This window comes from Jaculus jaculus, chromosome 12, assembly GCF_020740685.1.
Source record: "Jaculus jaculus isolate mJacJac1 chromosome 12, mJacJac1.mat.Y.cur, whole genome shotgun sequence".
NCBI lineage: Eukaryota > Metazoa > Chordata > Mammalia > Rodentia > Dipodidae > Jaculus > Jaculus jaculus.
The window spans coordinates 33209934-33225776 of NC_059113.1; the positions used below are offsets into that span (position 1 = coordinate 33209934).

At 42.0% G+C, this 15843-nt stretch overlaps 1 protein-coding gene and 1 pseudogene across 2 annotated transcripts in view; one reads left to right on the top strand and one right to left on the bottom strand.

The window, feature by feature from the left end:
- Akap10 (A-kinase anchoring protein 10) overlaps positions 1 to 15843 on the bottom strand; it is a 91619-nt gene that overhangs the window by 59998 nt on the left and 15778 nt on the right. Inside the window, exons 2-3 of one of the 2 annotated variants that reach the window (XM_045131677.1) lie at positions 9201 to 9248; positions 1320 to 1425 (exon numbers count right to left, since the gene is read on the bottom strand). In XM_045131677.1, the coding sequence (XP_044987612.1) occupies positions 1320 to 1335 (16 nt within the window). In that variant the 5' untranslated portion in view covers positions 1336 to 1425; positions 9201 to 9248. The remainder of the gene's footprint in view (positions 1 to 1319; positions 1426 to 9200; positions 9249 to 15843) is intronic. The other variant, XM_045131676.1, reaches the window with a different exon arrangement.
- Positions 11231 to 11764, top strand: LOC123453753 (annotated as a pseudogene).

The window sequence follows — 15843 nt, forward strand, 5'->3', positions numbered from 1 at the left end:
CAGGCTGACCTGGAATTCACTGTGTAGTCTAGAGTGGCCTTGAACTCACAGCAATCTTCCTACCTCTGCCTCCCCAAGTGCTGGGATTAAAGGCATGTACCACCATGCCCGGCACACAACTTCACACACTCTCTCTCTCTCTCTCTCTCTCTCTATCTCTCTCTCTCACACACACACACACACACACAAATAAGCCAAGTGTGGAGGATCGCCATGAGTTTGAGGCCACCCTTGAGACTACACAGCAAATTCCAGATCAGTCTGGGCTAAAGCAAGATCCTACCTTCTAAAACCAAAAATAAATCAGTGAGATGCAGTCTAGATCCTCAATGCATCTAAGGGAAGATACATGGTCAACAAGACAAGACCATGACTCATCCTCGCTGGCAGATGATACAAATGCTCAGAGAGCCACAGGGCTCCTCCTAGGTCCCTGAAAGTCTCTCCTACAGAATTGTAACTGACCTTAAAAATATATATAGTCAACTGGGTGTGATGACACATGCCTTTAATCCCAGCATTCGAGAGGCAGAGGTGAGAGGCAGAGGTAGGAGGATTGCTGTGAGTTCAAGGCAACCCTGAGACTGAATAGTGAATTCCAGGTCAGCCTGGACTAGAGCGAGACCCTACCTCAAAAAAAAAATTGTGTGTGTGTGTGTGTGTGTGTGTGTGTGTGTGTGTGTGTGTATCTCCTAACAACCTGGGTTCAGTTCCCCAGCACCCATGTAAAGCCAGATGCACAAGGTGGTACATGTATGTGTAGCTCGTTTGCAGTGACTAGAGGCCCTAGTGTGCCCATTCTCTTCCCTCTCTGCTAACAAATAAATAATTTCATATACATATATATTATATATATATATATCATACATATATGTATATATATGTACATATATAATTTATTGATTTAAATTTTGGATACCTATTTGGTCTTAAGCACTGAGCATAAAAGTATAACCAGGAAGTAAGTATGTCTTAAAAGCATTAGGCAACACAGTCCAAAGAAATTCCCTTATTAATTGCAAAGATCAAATGAGATGGGCAGCTGTACAAAACAGCGTCAACTTTAGATGTGCTGTCACGACAACCAGAGGTGCATCTTTTACCAAGGTTAAATGCTGTGAGTGCTACTGCTACGTCTGCTATTGTTTCATCTGCTTTGTAAGATTTACAAAACAACTCAGACCAAGCAAGGCACCACCTTAGCATTTGGTAAACAGATTTAGACATGGATTTCTTCCAGGTGAAAGAGAACTGTGCCTATTATTTCTAGTAACAATAGCTGATAATGTTTTGACCTTGTGTTTGAACTGCTCTTTTACCTTTGCCTTTTCTCATTTATAGTCAATCTGCACTCAGATGGTGCTGCGATGATCTAACTCAGCCATCTCCCTGGGTCCTCTCCATCACCTTCCAAGGTATGAATATCTACAAGAACGAGAACCTTAAAGCATCCCAATTTTCTGTGTCCACTTGCCCATGACCCCTCTTGCTTTTACACCCCACCCCAACGTCTTCCCACCCTCAACCTATGCACTTTTGGAGTCCCTTAGATAGACTCACTGGAGAGGTGACATGGAAATTAGAATAAGGAAATCTAAAAGACCCCCCCCAAAGTTACATCCTGTACTGTAATAGATGTTTGTATTGGTGATGTCCTGTACGGTACAGTCTTTTGCGCTGGTTCATCTAACACGGTAGTTCTTGTACTAAGGTCACGATCTGCACCGCAGCTCCTACTCTGTACTGTAAATCATCGAATGCTTCTTTTTATCTCAAGCACAGCTGCAGGCATCTGTCTGCTAACCATCATTTACCTATTTCTGTAAAACCTGCCTATTTCATATTCAAGGTCTCTGGCACTAGGCCAGGGCTTTGAGCACTTTGAGAGATGGCTCAGCAGTTAAGGCACTTGCTTGCAAAAGTCTAAGGACCCAGGTTCAATTCCCAGTACCCACATAAAGCCATATGTACAAGGTGGTGCATGCACCTGCAGTTGATTTGCACGCCCATTCTCCTGGCCCCCTTGACTCTTTCTCTTTCTCTCAAATAAATAAAAACATTTAAAAAAAAAAAAGAGGGGCTGGAGAGATGGCTTAGTGATTAAGGCGCTTGCCTATGAAGCCTAAGGAGCCAGATTTGATTCCCCAAAACCCAAGTAAGCCAAATGCACAACAGCACATGCATCTGGAGTTAGTTTACAGTGGCTAGAGGTCCTGGTGTGACCATTCTCTCTAATCAACAAATTAAAAAAAAAAAAAAAAAGAGCCAGGGGCTGGAGGGATGGCTTAGCGGTTAAGGCATTTGCCTGCAAAGCCAAAGGACCCAGGTTCGATTCACCAGGACCCATATTAGCCAGATGCACAAGGTGGTGCATGCGTCTGGAGTTCATTTGCAGCGGCTGGAGGCCCTGGCGTGCGCACCCATTCTCTCTCTCAGTCTCTCTCCCTCTTTCTTTGTCAAATAAATAAATAAATAAATGAACACTTAAAAAAAAAGTGAGAGCCAGGCATGGTGGCTCATGTCTTTAATCTCAGCACTTGGGATGCAGAGGTAGGCAGATTGCCATGAATTCAAGGCTACCCTGAGACTACATAGTGAATTCCAGGTCAGCCTGGGCTAGAGCCAGAAATGTCCTTGAGCCTATCCTTCTAGTCTGTCTGTCTGTCTGTCTGTCTCTCTCTCTCTCTCTCTCTCTCTCTCTCGTGTGTGTGTGTGTGTGTGTGTGTGTGTGTGTGTGTGTGTGTGTGTGTGTGAATGACTAGAGAGATGACTTAGCAATTAAGACACTTGCCTGCAAAGCCAAAGGACCCAGGTTCAATTCCCCAAGACCCACATAAGCCAGACACAAGGGGCACATGCATCTGGAGTGCCCATTCTCTCTTTTATTTCTCTCTGCTTGCAAATAAATAAAAGCTTTGATGGAGAATAGCAGTCTGTCTCCATGTCCCTGCCCCTATGTGCTTTCCCAATAAAGTCAAGTCTTTTAACCTATGAAAAAAATAAATAAATGAAATTTATTAAAAAATATGTAACAGATATGATTGGGAATATCTACTAATGTTTATCAGATATTTAAGCTTACTTATCAGTAGTTTTAGGAATTATGGGATGGAGAATGACTTCAAACTATTTTGTCAAATTGGGTGTAGTGGTGCATGCCATTAATCCTAGCATTTGGGAGGCAGAGTTCAAGGCCACCCTGAGACTTCATAGTGAATTCCAGGTCATGCTGGGCTAAAGAGTGAGACCCTACCTGGGGGGAGGAGGGTAGGAGGGAGGAGGCTTTCTTTTTCTAACTTCTGTAAAAACTAGCATCTCCTAGTCACCTGTTTCTGGTATTCTCTCTCTCCCTCCCCCCCCCCCCCGATTTTTTTTTTTTTTTTTTTCTTGCAAGTAGAGAAAGAAAAAGAGAAACAGAGAATGTGCATGTCAGGGCCTCCAATGGCTGCAAACAAATTCCAGATGCATGTGCCACTTTGTGCATCAGACTTTATGTGGGCATTGGGGAATTAAACCAGGGTCATTAGGTTTTGCAGGCAAATGCCTTAACTGTTGAGCCATCTCTGCCAACCCTTTTTTAAAATTTTTTTTTTGTTTATTATTTTTATTTATTTATTTGAGAGTGACAGACAGAGAAAGAGGCAGATAGAGAGAATGGGCACACCAGGGCCTCCAGCCACTGCAGACGAACTCCAGATGTGTGAGCCCCATGTGCATCTGGCTAACATGGTCCTGGGGAATTGAGCCTCAAACTGGGGTCCTTAGGCTTCACAGGCAAGCGCTTAACCGCTAAGCCATCTCTCCAGCCCTCTCCAAACCCTTGATATTTTCTTTTATTTTGGTCTCTAAGGTACTAGACTCCCTAATTTTCTCTTCTGTTGGCTAAACCCTCTCACTCTTCTAGGGCACATTTATTGAATGTTTACTGTGGCAAATGTGGCCTTCCTCCTTGATTTTTTTTTCTTTTTCATTTTTGTTCTTTAGAGGTAAGGTCTTGTTCTAGCTCAGGCTGACCTGGAATTCACTATGTAGTCTCAGGCTGGCCTTGAAGTTACGGTGATTCTCCTACCTCTGCCTCCCTAGCACTGGGATTAAATGCATGTGCCACCAAGCTTTTTTGTTTGTTTGTTTGCTTGCTTGCTTTTTATCCCCCAGAGTAGGTCTCACTCTAGCCCACGCTGACCAGAAACTTACTCTGCAGCTCCAAGCTGGCCTTAACCTCAATCCTCCTACCTCTCAGTGCTGGGATTAAAGGTACGCGCCACCACACCCAGACTTGTCCTTTCATCTTACTTCTAGAAAACCTTTCTATTCTCAAACCTTCAGTTATTACTAAAAAAATGTTTTAAAACCTGTTCTTTAAACTGTAAGCTCCTCCCTGCCCAATTAAACTGAATAGATTCAGGCTCTTATTATGTCTGTAAAATAGAAAAGGCCAGAGTAACTCATTGACTTGAGTCAACAGTCACTTCTGTCTCAGTGTTGACACTGGCTCTCTTGACTATAGGTCCTGGAACAGGTAGAAAACTCCTGACCTGATCTTACCAGTCTCTCTGCCCTTTTTGTTTATTCTTTTTTTTTCCCCCCTCCACAGGGTAGGGTCTAGCTCTAACCCAGGCTGGCCTAGAATTCACTATGTAATCTCAGGCTGGCTTCAAACTCACAGCAATCATCCTACCTCTCAGAGCCTCCCAAGCGCTGGGATTAAAGGTGTGCACCCACCACATAGGGCCCCTCCATCACTGAATCTAGGTCTTTTGTCTCTACTCATTTACTAGTGGGAATTCTTGTTGACTTGACCATCTCAAACTGAACTTGTCCAAATACCATACATATTACTTCTTCTAAACCAATTTTTCTCCCTTAGTTCCCTGTCTCTGTTCAAACTCCAACACTCAAAATCATGGTCTCATTCACTGTCTATTTACTTATAATAATCTACTGTCTTTCCCCTTCAAGATGTACAATCTATTTGCCTATTTATTTTCAAAGCCATACTCTTAGCACTTATCTCCCAGGTGAATGTTTCATAAACACCATACATTACCAATAGTGCTCTCAAAGGTCTGAAATGGTCTGCTTATTAAACTGTTAAACTTTTCTGGTCTTTCTTGTTTTTTATAACCTCACCTCAATCCAGCTGCAAAACTTTCCCTGTATTTATCTGAAGACCCATCAGCCCAAAGCTGTTAGGGAGTAAAGAACAATTTTCTCTCTCATTAAAGTTCTTAGTGGCAGGGCTGGAGAGATAGCTTCACGGTTAAGGCACTAGGCTCAGTTCAATTCCCCAGGACCCACATAAGCCAGATGCACAAGGTGACACATGCATCTGGAGTTCATTTGCAATTTCTGGAAGCCCTGGTGTACCCATTCTCTCTCTCTCCCTCCTCCCTCTCTCTTTCATGCTGTAAAATAAATAAATAAATAGATAAAAATATTTTTTAAAGATTCTTGGTGGTAGACATAGGAAGATCAACTTCAGTTCGAGGACCCTCCCCCCAAGACTACATAGTAAATTCCAGGTCAGCCTGGAGAGTGAAACTCTACCTCAGGGGGGAAAAAAAAAAATTCTTGGTGGCACATGCCTTTAATCCCAGCTCTCAGGAGGCAGAGGTAAGAGGACTGCCATGAATTCAAGGTCACCCTGAGTGAATTCCAGGTCGGCCTGGGCTAGAGGGAGACCCTACCTCAAAAAAGGTGGAGGGGGGGGAGACTGAAGAGTGGCTTAGCGGTAAAGGCGCTTGCTTGCAAAGCCAAAGGATCCAGGTTCGTTTCTCAAGGACCCATGTAAGCCAGTGGCACATGTATCTGGAGTTCCTTTGCAGTTGCTAGAGGCCCTGGTGTGTTCATTTTCTCTGTATTTGCTTCTTTACTATTCTCTCTTTCTCAAATACATAAATAAATAAAATATTTTTGAAAAATTTTTGATTTTCTGGGCTGGAGGGATGGCTTAGAGGTTAAGGTGTTTGCCTGAAAAGCCAAAGGACCTAGGTTCGACTCCCCAGGACCCACATAAGCCAGATACACAAGGTGACAGATGCTTCTGGAGCTCATTTGCAGTAGCTGTTGGCCCTGGTGTGCCCATTCTCTCTCAAATAAAAATAAAAAATATTGAAGCCAGGATTGGTAGTACACGCCTTTGATCCCAGAACTTGGGAGGCAGAGGTAGGAGGATCACTGTAAGTTTGAAGCCAGCCTGAGACTACATAGTGAATTCCAGGTCTGCCTGGGCTAAAGTGAGACCTTACCTCAAAAAAAAAAAACAAAATAAAGTAATAATAATAATTAAAATAAATTTTAAAATATTTTTAAAAGCATATAGATAAACCAATACAATGATGTACTTACTTACGTACATACATACATACATAGTAGGAACTCTCTTGGTAGTGACCATCGCCTAGTATGTTGAATTAGTCAAATTAAGTAAATATTGCAAGGAATCCAGAGGAATTTGAAATCAGCAAATAATTTCTAAAGTTTAGGGAAGACTTCATGGAAATGAGACAGCCGATGTGAGCATTAAAAGAAAATCAAGGATTTTTTAAAAATATCTTATTTTTAACCACTAAGCCGTTTCCCCAGCTCTCTTTCTCTCTCTCTCTCTCTTTTTTTTTTTTTTTAATTTTTGAGGAAGGTTTCACTCCAGCCCAGGCTGACCTGGAATTCATTATATACTCTCAGGGTGGTCTCAAACTCATGGAAATCGTCTACCTCTCTCTCCTGAATGCTGGGATTAAAGGTGTGCACTACCACACCCAGTTTATGTATGTATTTTTTGGGGAGAGGTTCCTCTGAAATTCTGCAAAACTGGAACTTTCCCCATTTTAGAGTTAAAGCCATAATTCTTAAGAAAAAAAAGTATAGAAAGTAAATAAGCATAAAGTATAAAAGTTAAATATTCTGCTCTAAGTCTACATACTAGTAAAGATGCATTTCAATAGGCAGAATTCCAACCCAAGTCAGTTAGTTTCATACCTTTGGTTAAAATCTTGGATAAGGAAGTACTCCGTAAACTTAAATGACTCAAACACACTCCCCCCTCAACATACCATAACTGACAATTCAATATAAATTTCCAAGGTTGGTTCTGTTACACAAGCAAGAAAAGTACCCCACCAACCTTAAGTCCCTCTCTCTCCCTCTCTCCCTCTCTCCCTCTCTCTCTCTCTCTCTCTCTCGCTCTCTCATGTTTAACCAATAACCAAGTTCTGTTCATTTTATTATTTTGCTTTATCTGCTATTATTCAGTATCTAAGTCTGTCTTGATAAACAGACTACAAGTTTCTTTTTGTTGTTGTTTTTTGAGGTAGGGTCTCACTCTAGCCCAGGCTGACCTGGAATTCACTATGGAGTCTCAGGGTGGCCTTGAACCCACGGGAATCCTCCTACCTCTGCCTCCCAAGTGCTGGGATTAACGGTTTGCACCACCACGCCTGGCTCAGACTGCAGGTTTCTTGAGTGGCAGTTTTTGTTGGTGTTGTTTTTTACTGCTTTTGTATTATCCTAAGGTGTCCTTAACTGCTAATAAACCATGCACTATCAACAGAATGTGAGCATGGAACTTTTTAGCCTGGATTTTAATTTAGAGAATTCAAAACTTGTTAAAAAATAGAAGGTCAGTTCCCTCAAAATGAAGAATCTGAAAGATGGCCCATGATTTTCCAAAGTCAGACTACTGGTGTCAAAGTTTTGGGTAGAAGGCTAGTGTTCTGAGGGCCTAAGCGCTCTCCTGTCTTAGCCCTATCAGCTTCATGATGCTAGTCACACTGGCAGTAAGTGATATGGAATCATCGGAAATGCACAAACAATAAGGACACAGGGAATACATTTTTCCCTACTTAACATTATAATTAATCTCTCTGTAGCAAACTAAATGCAAGAGTAAAATTTAATGCACTAGAAAAGAAAAATCTTACATAGCAATCTACAGGTTTTGTTACACTATGAAATTTATCTGTAGTAACTATGAAAATAATTTCCCACTGTATGTTTTTTCCATTCCAGTATCTATACACTGAGCATAAAGTATTAAAAAACACAGCAGAGCTGGGCATGGTGGCGCACACCTTTATTCCTAACATTTGGGAAGCTGAGGTAGGAGGATCACTATGAATTTGAGACTACCCTGAGACTCCATAGTGAATTCCATAGGTCAGCCTGGGCTAGAGGGATAGCCTACCTTGAAAAAACAAACAAAAAAACACAATAAAAAAGCACATTTCAACCTACAAATGAAGACAATGTATTAATGATAATGACAACAAAATGCTATGAATTTGGGCCAAAGAGATGGCTCAGGGGTCAAGGTGCTTGCTTGCAAAGCCTAATGGATCTGGTCCAATTGCTCAGAACCCACATAAAACCAGATGAACAACGTTGGCACATGTATCTGGAGTTCATTTGCAGTGGCAAGAGGCCCCAGCACACCCATTCTGTGTGTGTGTGTGTGTGTGTGTGTGTGTGTGTGTGTGTGTCTACTTGCAAATAAAAAAATTTTTTTAAATGCTCTGGGGCCAGGTGTGGTGGCACACGTCTTTAATCAGAGGTAGGAGGATAGCAATGAGTTCGAGGCCACCCTGAGACAAATTCCAGGTCAGCCTTGGCTAGACTGAGACCCTCCCTTGAAAAACAAACAAACAACAACAAAAATGCTCTGAATTTAAACAAAGGTCTCTCATCTAAAGTTATAAAGAAGTGATAATTATACTCACTTACATTTCGTGAGTGTGTGTGTGTCTGCAAAAACACACGTGCACCAGGACCGCTTGCCCCTGCAATGAACACCAGACTCTTGGGCCACTTTTTATGTGGGGGGCTTAGGAACTAACTGCAGGTTTTTCAAGCAGGCACATTTAATTGCTGAGCCATCTTTCCAGCCCACTCATCCACATTTCTAAACTAAACCTTGGAAGTAGGAGTGCTTTCCTTCAACTGTCACACTGCTCAGTATTTGTTTCACTATAAAGCCAATTATAGCTTTTAGGGAACAATCACATGTATGATTAATGAGGAGGAAACTGGCTCACTGTAATTACTAGCACATCCAGCAAATGCTCAGTAAAAGCTATCACATGCTAGCTGCTAAGAAGAGAAATAAGTTACTGTCATAATGCTCATTGTAAGACAGAAACGATCAATGCCAAGAGAAGGGAGAAGGTAAAACAGCTTCTGAATGAATGGAAGATTGCTGAACTCACCTTTAACGGGCCTGACATCTGAGGTCTTCTCTTGCTCCTTGCCTTTCACTAGAAGACAAAGAGCATCATGATTAACTTTGGCAGTCAAGGAGATAAATTTTATGTATTCTCAAAATCACTCAGGAGGTAGAGGTAGGAGGATTACTGTGAGTTAGAGACCACCCTGAGATTACAGAGTAAATTCCAGGTCAGCCTGGGCTAGAGTAAGACCATTAAGACCCTACCTTGGGGGGGGGGGGGGGGAAGAGCTGGAGAGATGGCTTAGTGGTTAAGGCACTAGGTCCCATATAAGCTAGATGCACAAGGTGGTGTATGCACCTGGAGTTCGTTTGCAGGGCTAGAGGCCCTGGCACACCCATTCATTTTCTCTCTCTCTAATAAATAAACAATTTTTTTTTTTTTAAAAACTGCATTCAGTTCTGCCTCTTTACTTACCAGCCATGTGATCTTGGGCAAGTTATTTCACTGCGTGTTAATTTACTTGATAAGTAAAATGAGGCCTGGGCTGGAGAGATGGCTTAGCATTTAAGGTGCTTGCCTGTAAAGCCAAAGGACCAAGGTTCAATTCCCCAGTATCCATGTAAAGCCAGATGCACAAGGTGGCACACACATCTGCAGTTCATTTACAGTGGCTAGAAGCTCTGGCATGCCAATTCTCTCTGTCTCTATCTGCCTCTCTCTCTCTCTCTTTCAAATAAGTAAATAAATAAAATATTTAGAAAAATAAAATAAGATTATGTCTGCCAGGTGCAGTGGTGAAGCACTCAGGGGGCAGAGGTAGGGGGATTACTGTGAGTTCAAGGCCAATCTGGAACTACAGAGTAAATTCCAAGTCACCATGGGCTGAAGTGAGACCCTGCCTCACAAAAACCAAAGAATTAAAAATAAAGCCAGGTGTGGTAGCACAGGCCTTTAATTCCAGCACTAGGGAGGCAGAGGTAAGTGGATGGCTGTGTGTTTGAAGCCACCCTGAGACTACATAGTGAATTCCAAATCAGCCTGGGTTACAGCGAGACCTTACCTCAAAACAACCATAAATAAAAAAAATTAATATAAATAAATATAATATAAATATAAATAAATATAAATAAAATAAAATTAGGTCATTAGTAAGTTGTGTAGAAGGTTGCCAATAAAAACTTAAATACTTGGTGTTTTGTTTTGTTTTGTTTGAGGTAGAGTCTTGCTTTAGCTCAGGCTGAACTTTGGAATTCACTATGTAGTCTCAGGGTGGCCTCGAACTCATGGCTATCCTCCTACCTCTGCCTCCCAAGTGCTGGGATTAAAGGTGTATGCCACTACACCCAGATCACAAACCTAAATACTTGTAAAGGGCATCTAAATAATATACAAGTCACCTGCCATCCTGCTTTGTATGAGCACAGTCAAGAAAAACAAAATGTCCTTAGGGCTACAGAGATTAGCAGTTAAGGCATTTGCCTGTAAAGCCAAAGGATCTTGGTTTGATTCTCCAGGACCCATGTAAGCAAGATGCACAGAGGGGCGTATGCGTCTGGAGTTCATTTGCAGTGACTGGAGGTCCTGGCATGCCCATTCTCTCCTTCTCTCTCTCTCTCTCTGCCTCCTTCTCTCTCTCAAATAAATGAAAATAAAATATATATATATATTTTTAAAAATGTCTTTAGGACTAGAAGGATGGCTTAGTGGTTAAGGCATTTGTTTGCAAAGCCAAAAGACACAGGTTCGATTCTCTAGGACCCATGTTAGCCAGAAGCACAAGGTGGCACATGCATCTGGAATTCATTTGCAGTGGTGGGATGCCTTGGAGCATCATTCTCTCCCTCTCTCTCTCTCTCCCTCCCTCCCTCCTTCTTTCTATCAAATAAATAAATAAAAATATTTTTTTTAAAAAAATGTCTTTAGACAGTTGCCGAGGTGTTCGAGCTCCTGTCTTCTTGCCAGCGCCACCGGGATGGTCCCCCAGAGCTGCAACCCAGCCCCTGCCGGCGTCACCACAACCCGGAAAAAAGGAAAGGAAAGGAAAGGAGCCGAGCCCAGCAGGGGCGCCGCCCGGGCCCTGTGGGCAAGAGGCTACAGCAAGAGCTGATGACCCTCATGATGTCTGGTGACAAAGGAATTTCTGCCTTCCCTGAGTCAGACAACCTTTTCAAATGGATAGGGACCATCCATGGAGCAGCTGGCACAGTGTATGAAGATCTGAGGTATAAACTCTCCCTGGAGTTCCCCACTGGTTACCCTTACAACACACCCACAGTAAGTTCCTGACACCCTGCTACCACCCCAACGTGGACACCCAAGGTAACATCTGCCTGGACATCCTCAAGGATAAGGGGTCAGCCCTGTATGACGTCAAGACCATCTTGCTGTCCATCCAGAGCCTGCTAGGAGAACCCAACACCGACAGCCCTTTGAACACACAGGCTACCCAGTTCTGGGAAAACCCCACAGCTTTTAAGAAGTACCTGCAAGAAACCTATTCATAGCAGGTTTCCAGCCAAGAGCCCTGACCCCAGCTGTCCAGCCTCTCTTTGTGTCGTCTTTGTATTTTTAGGTGGTCTGTCCTTTTCCTTGATTTCTGTATGGACTCTGTATCTTCATCTGTGGTGTTATTTTTGTTGTTGTTTTTTAAAATTAAGTCTACTTGAGCCCTTGCAATGGACATTAAATAAATGTTTTGATTGTTTTGTACAAAAAAATGTCTTTAGTTATATATCGTATCTTACTTCTTTTGTAGTTTCTGAGTAGCATTATATACAAAATTCTAAATTTATAAACATTCTAAGCTTCTAACACCCACAGTTTAACAAGTTGTCTAAAATTATCACATAATGTATCATCTTATACAAAATTGGAAATTCTACAGCAAACAAGCTAACAATTTAATATCAAGAAAGAAAGGTGCATAGAAGCCTTAGCCAGGTGTGAATTCTATTATAGGAACTGGTATAAGATTTTTTAAAATATGCTCAAACTTCTGGGGTTTTTTGAGAGGAGGGTGTTTTTATTTTTTCAAGGTAGGGTCTTGCTCTAGCCCAGGCTGATCTGGAATGCACTATGTAGTCTCAGGCTGGCCTCAAATTCACAGAGATCCTCCTACCTCTGCCGTGGAGTGCTGGGATTAAAGGCATGTGCCACCATACCCTGTTTATTTAAACTTTTTTACTGACAATTTTCATGCATGTATATATTTTGGTTATCCTCTCCTGTTACCTTCTCATGACACCCTTCTCCCGCCCCCCTCCCTTCCACTGAGCCCTTTCTTCCAACTAGTCCCTTTGCTATTTGGTTTCTTTTTTTAGGGAGGACCTCCTCCTTCATCCGTGACAGAATGTTGAGGGGCCCATATTGTGAAAGTAACAACAATCACTGTTAGGTCATGAATGGAATGTTCCATTGTGACCTAAGATTATGTCTATCCTGGTTTTTCTTGCCTGTTCTGAAAATTAACTTCCTTTAAATTTATCACAAATATCCATGATATCCTAGAATATGCCTATTTCTTTATGTTCTGAAATAATCTGCCCATTATCTTACTTAAAAAAAAAAAGATTTAAATGTAGAAGGACTGGAGAGATGGCTTAGCGGTTAAGCGCTTGCCTGTGAAGCCTAAGGACCCCGGTGGCAAGAAGATGCACAAGGGGGCGCACGCGTCTGGAGTTCATTTGCAGTGGCTAGAGGCCCTGGCGCACCCATTCTCTCTGTCTCTCTATCTGCCTCTTTCTCTCTCTGTTGCTCTCAAATAAATAAATAAAAATAAACAAAATTTTTTTTTTTTTTTTTTGATTTTCGAGGTAGGGTCTCACTCTAGCCCAGGCTGACCTGGAATTCACTATGGAGTCTCAGGGTGGTCTTGAACTCACGGCAATCCTCCTACCTCTGCCTCCCGAGTGCTGGGATTAAAGGCATGCGCCATCACGCCCGGCTTCAAAATTTTTTTAAATGTAGAAGAAAATTAAAATATAATAGAGGCACAGTGAAATAAAACAAGAGAATGCTAAGGTAATATTTTTGTTTTAAAATTTACTGTATTAAATAAAATATAAGAATAATGTTTTCACGGGGCACAGTGGCACACACACCTTTAATCCCAATACTGGAGGATTGCCTTGAGTCTGAGACAAGCTTGAGATAACGTAGTGAATTCTAGGCCAGCCTCAGCTACAGCGAGACCCTACCTCGGAAAAAAAAAACACAAAAAAATATAAAGTTTGGGCTGGAGAGATGACTTAGCAGTTAAGTGCTTGCCTGTGAAGCCTAAGGACCCCAGTTCGAGGCTTGATTACCCAGGACCCATGTTACCCAGATGCACAAGGGGGTTCACGTGTCTGGAGTTCATTTGCAGTGGCTGGAGGCCCTGGCACGCCCATTCTCTCTCTCTCTCTTTCTCTCTCTGTCGCTCTCAAATAAATAAATAAAAATAAACAAAAATTTAAAAATAAATAGTTTTATCAATTAAAACACACACACACAAAAAAAGAAAAAAGCCAGGTGTGGTGGCACATGGGTGTAGAGGCACAAATCTTTAAGTCCAGCATTCAGGAGACAGAGGTAGGAGGATTATTTGAGTTTGAAGCCAGCCTGGGACTACAGAGTTCCAGAGCAGTCTGGTCTAGAGTAAAACCCTACCACGGAAAATAAAAATAAAAGAGAGGGAAAGAGAGAGACAAAGAATATATACCAAATACTAATAATAACAACAACAACAGACAGACAGGACAATGGCATGTGCCTGTAATCCATGACTTGGGAGGCAGAAGCAAGAGGATCATCACAAGTTTGTGGACCACCTAGTACAGCAAGTTTCAGGCTATCCAGAGCTATAGAGCCAGATCTTGTCTCAAACCCTACCTCTGCAAAAGACAGACTATCTATAGCTCCTCTTCTTGCCACATCCAATCTTTGAAAATCTTGGGGCTGGAGAGATGGCTTAATGGTTAAGGTGTTTGCCTGCAAAGCCAAAGGATCCCAGTTTGACTCTCCAAGACCCACGTTAAGCCAGATGCACAAGGGAGCATACGCATATAGAGTTCATTTGCAGTGGCTGGAGACCCTGGCATGCCTATTCTCTATCTCTCTTTCTCCTTCTCAAATAAGTAGAATATATTTTTTAAAAAATCTTCTAGGATGTTTGAATAGCACTGAGATTAATAAAAACTATGGGAACTTGGACCAAAAAAAGAAAAAAATCTTCTAGAATGACCTTTGTTCGGTGGGTGGGTGTGCACGCACTGAGTGTCCTCCTCTATCATTCTACTTTACTCCTTAAAATGGAGCTTCTCACTCATCCTGGTAAAACTAGCTAACAGTGAGACCCCACATTCTCCTGTTTCTGTCCCCTGTCGGCCTGTGGTTACTCCATACTCAGATTTTTGGGTGTGTGCTGGGGATCAAACACATGTCCTCACACCCACTCTTACAAGTGGAGCCATCTTCCACAACCCCTAACATGATCTTCCTAAAACAATCAGATTACTACAAAATTTTATTTTCAGGTCATTCCTCATTTTAAGAACTTAAAATTAATGAGCAATATCTATACTAAATGGAGAAACATAATGCCAAGAAAATAATTTGCAGGGAGTGGTAGCACCCACCTTTAATCCCCAGCACTCTGGAGATGGAGGTTAAGAGGATTGCTGTGAGTTTGAGGTCAGACTGAAACTAATGCCTGGTCAGCCTGGGCTACGCGAAACCCTACCTCGAAAAAACAACAAAAAAAAAAAAAAAAAAAAAGAATTTAAAATTACATCTTCTCTGTATTTGGAACGTAACCAAACCATAGCCTATAAATTCTCAACTCATGTGATGCTAACTAACCCTATTTCTATGACCCAATCCTTTCCTGAAGGTCACCACACTTGTCATTCCCTATGTCTTGAACATCATCTCTGCGTGTACTCTCACTCACTTGCTCTCTAGCTCTCTCCCTCTCTCTTCTTTCTAGGTAGGGTCTCACTGTAGTCCAGACTGACCTGGGATTTAATATGTAGTCTGAGGATGGCCTCAAACTCACAGCAATCCTCCTAAATTGACCTCCCTAGTGCTGGGGTTAAAGGTGTACACCACCACCCCACCACTCCCAGATTATCTCATCTCATTTAAAGTTATCTCTTACAAGGGATTCTTTAACTTTATGCTTCCATACTACCTATGTCCTTTCTCTAACATCCAACATGTTTCTCCTAATAACTTTTAAAATATACTTTATTTATTTGAGAGAGAAAATGGGCACACTAGGACCTCCAGCCACTGCAAATGCTTTACACATAGGCACTGGAGAACTGAAACCTTATGCTTTGCAGGCCAGTGCCTTAACTGTTAAACTCTCTCTCCATCCCTGTTTTTCAAGTATTTTACTTCAGAACTCTTCAGTATGCGCCGTTCAGTTTGTAAGTACACTATACACACATTTAGCTTATTTATTGTCTGTCTACAGCATCAGACTATAAGCTCCATAAGTGCATGGGCTATGTCTTGTTCACTGTCCACTGGGCACAGCACAGTGCCCGGCAAGTTGTGGACACTCTCGTGTTTGCTGAATAGACAGTCTGTTGTGCCCCATGAAATTAGCCTCCTTATACTTGAGAACGCTTTTATTTCCCCTTTAAAAAGTATCCACTTGGGGCTGAAGAGATGGATTAGTGGTTAATGTGTTTGTTAC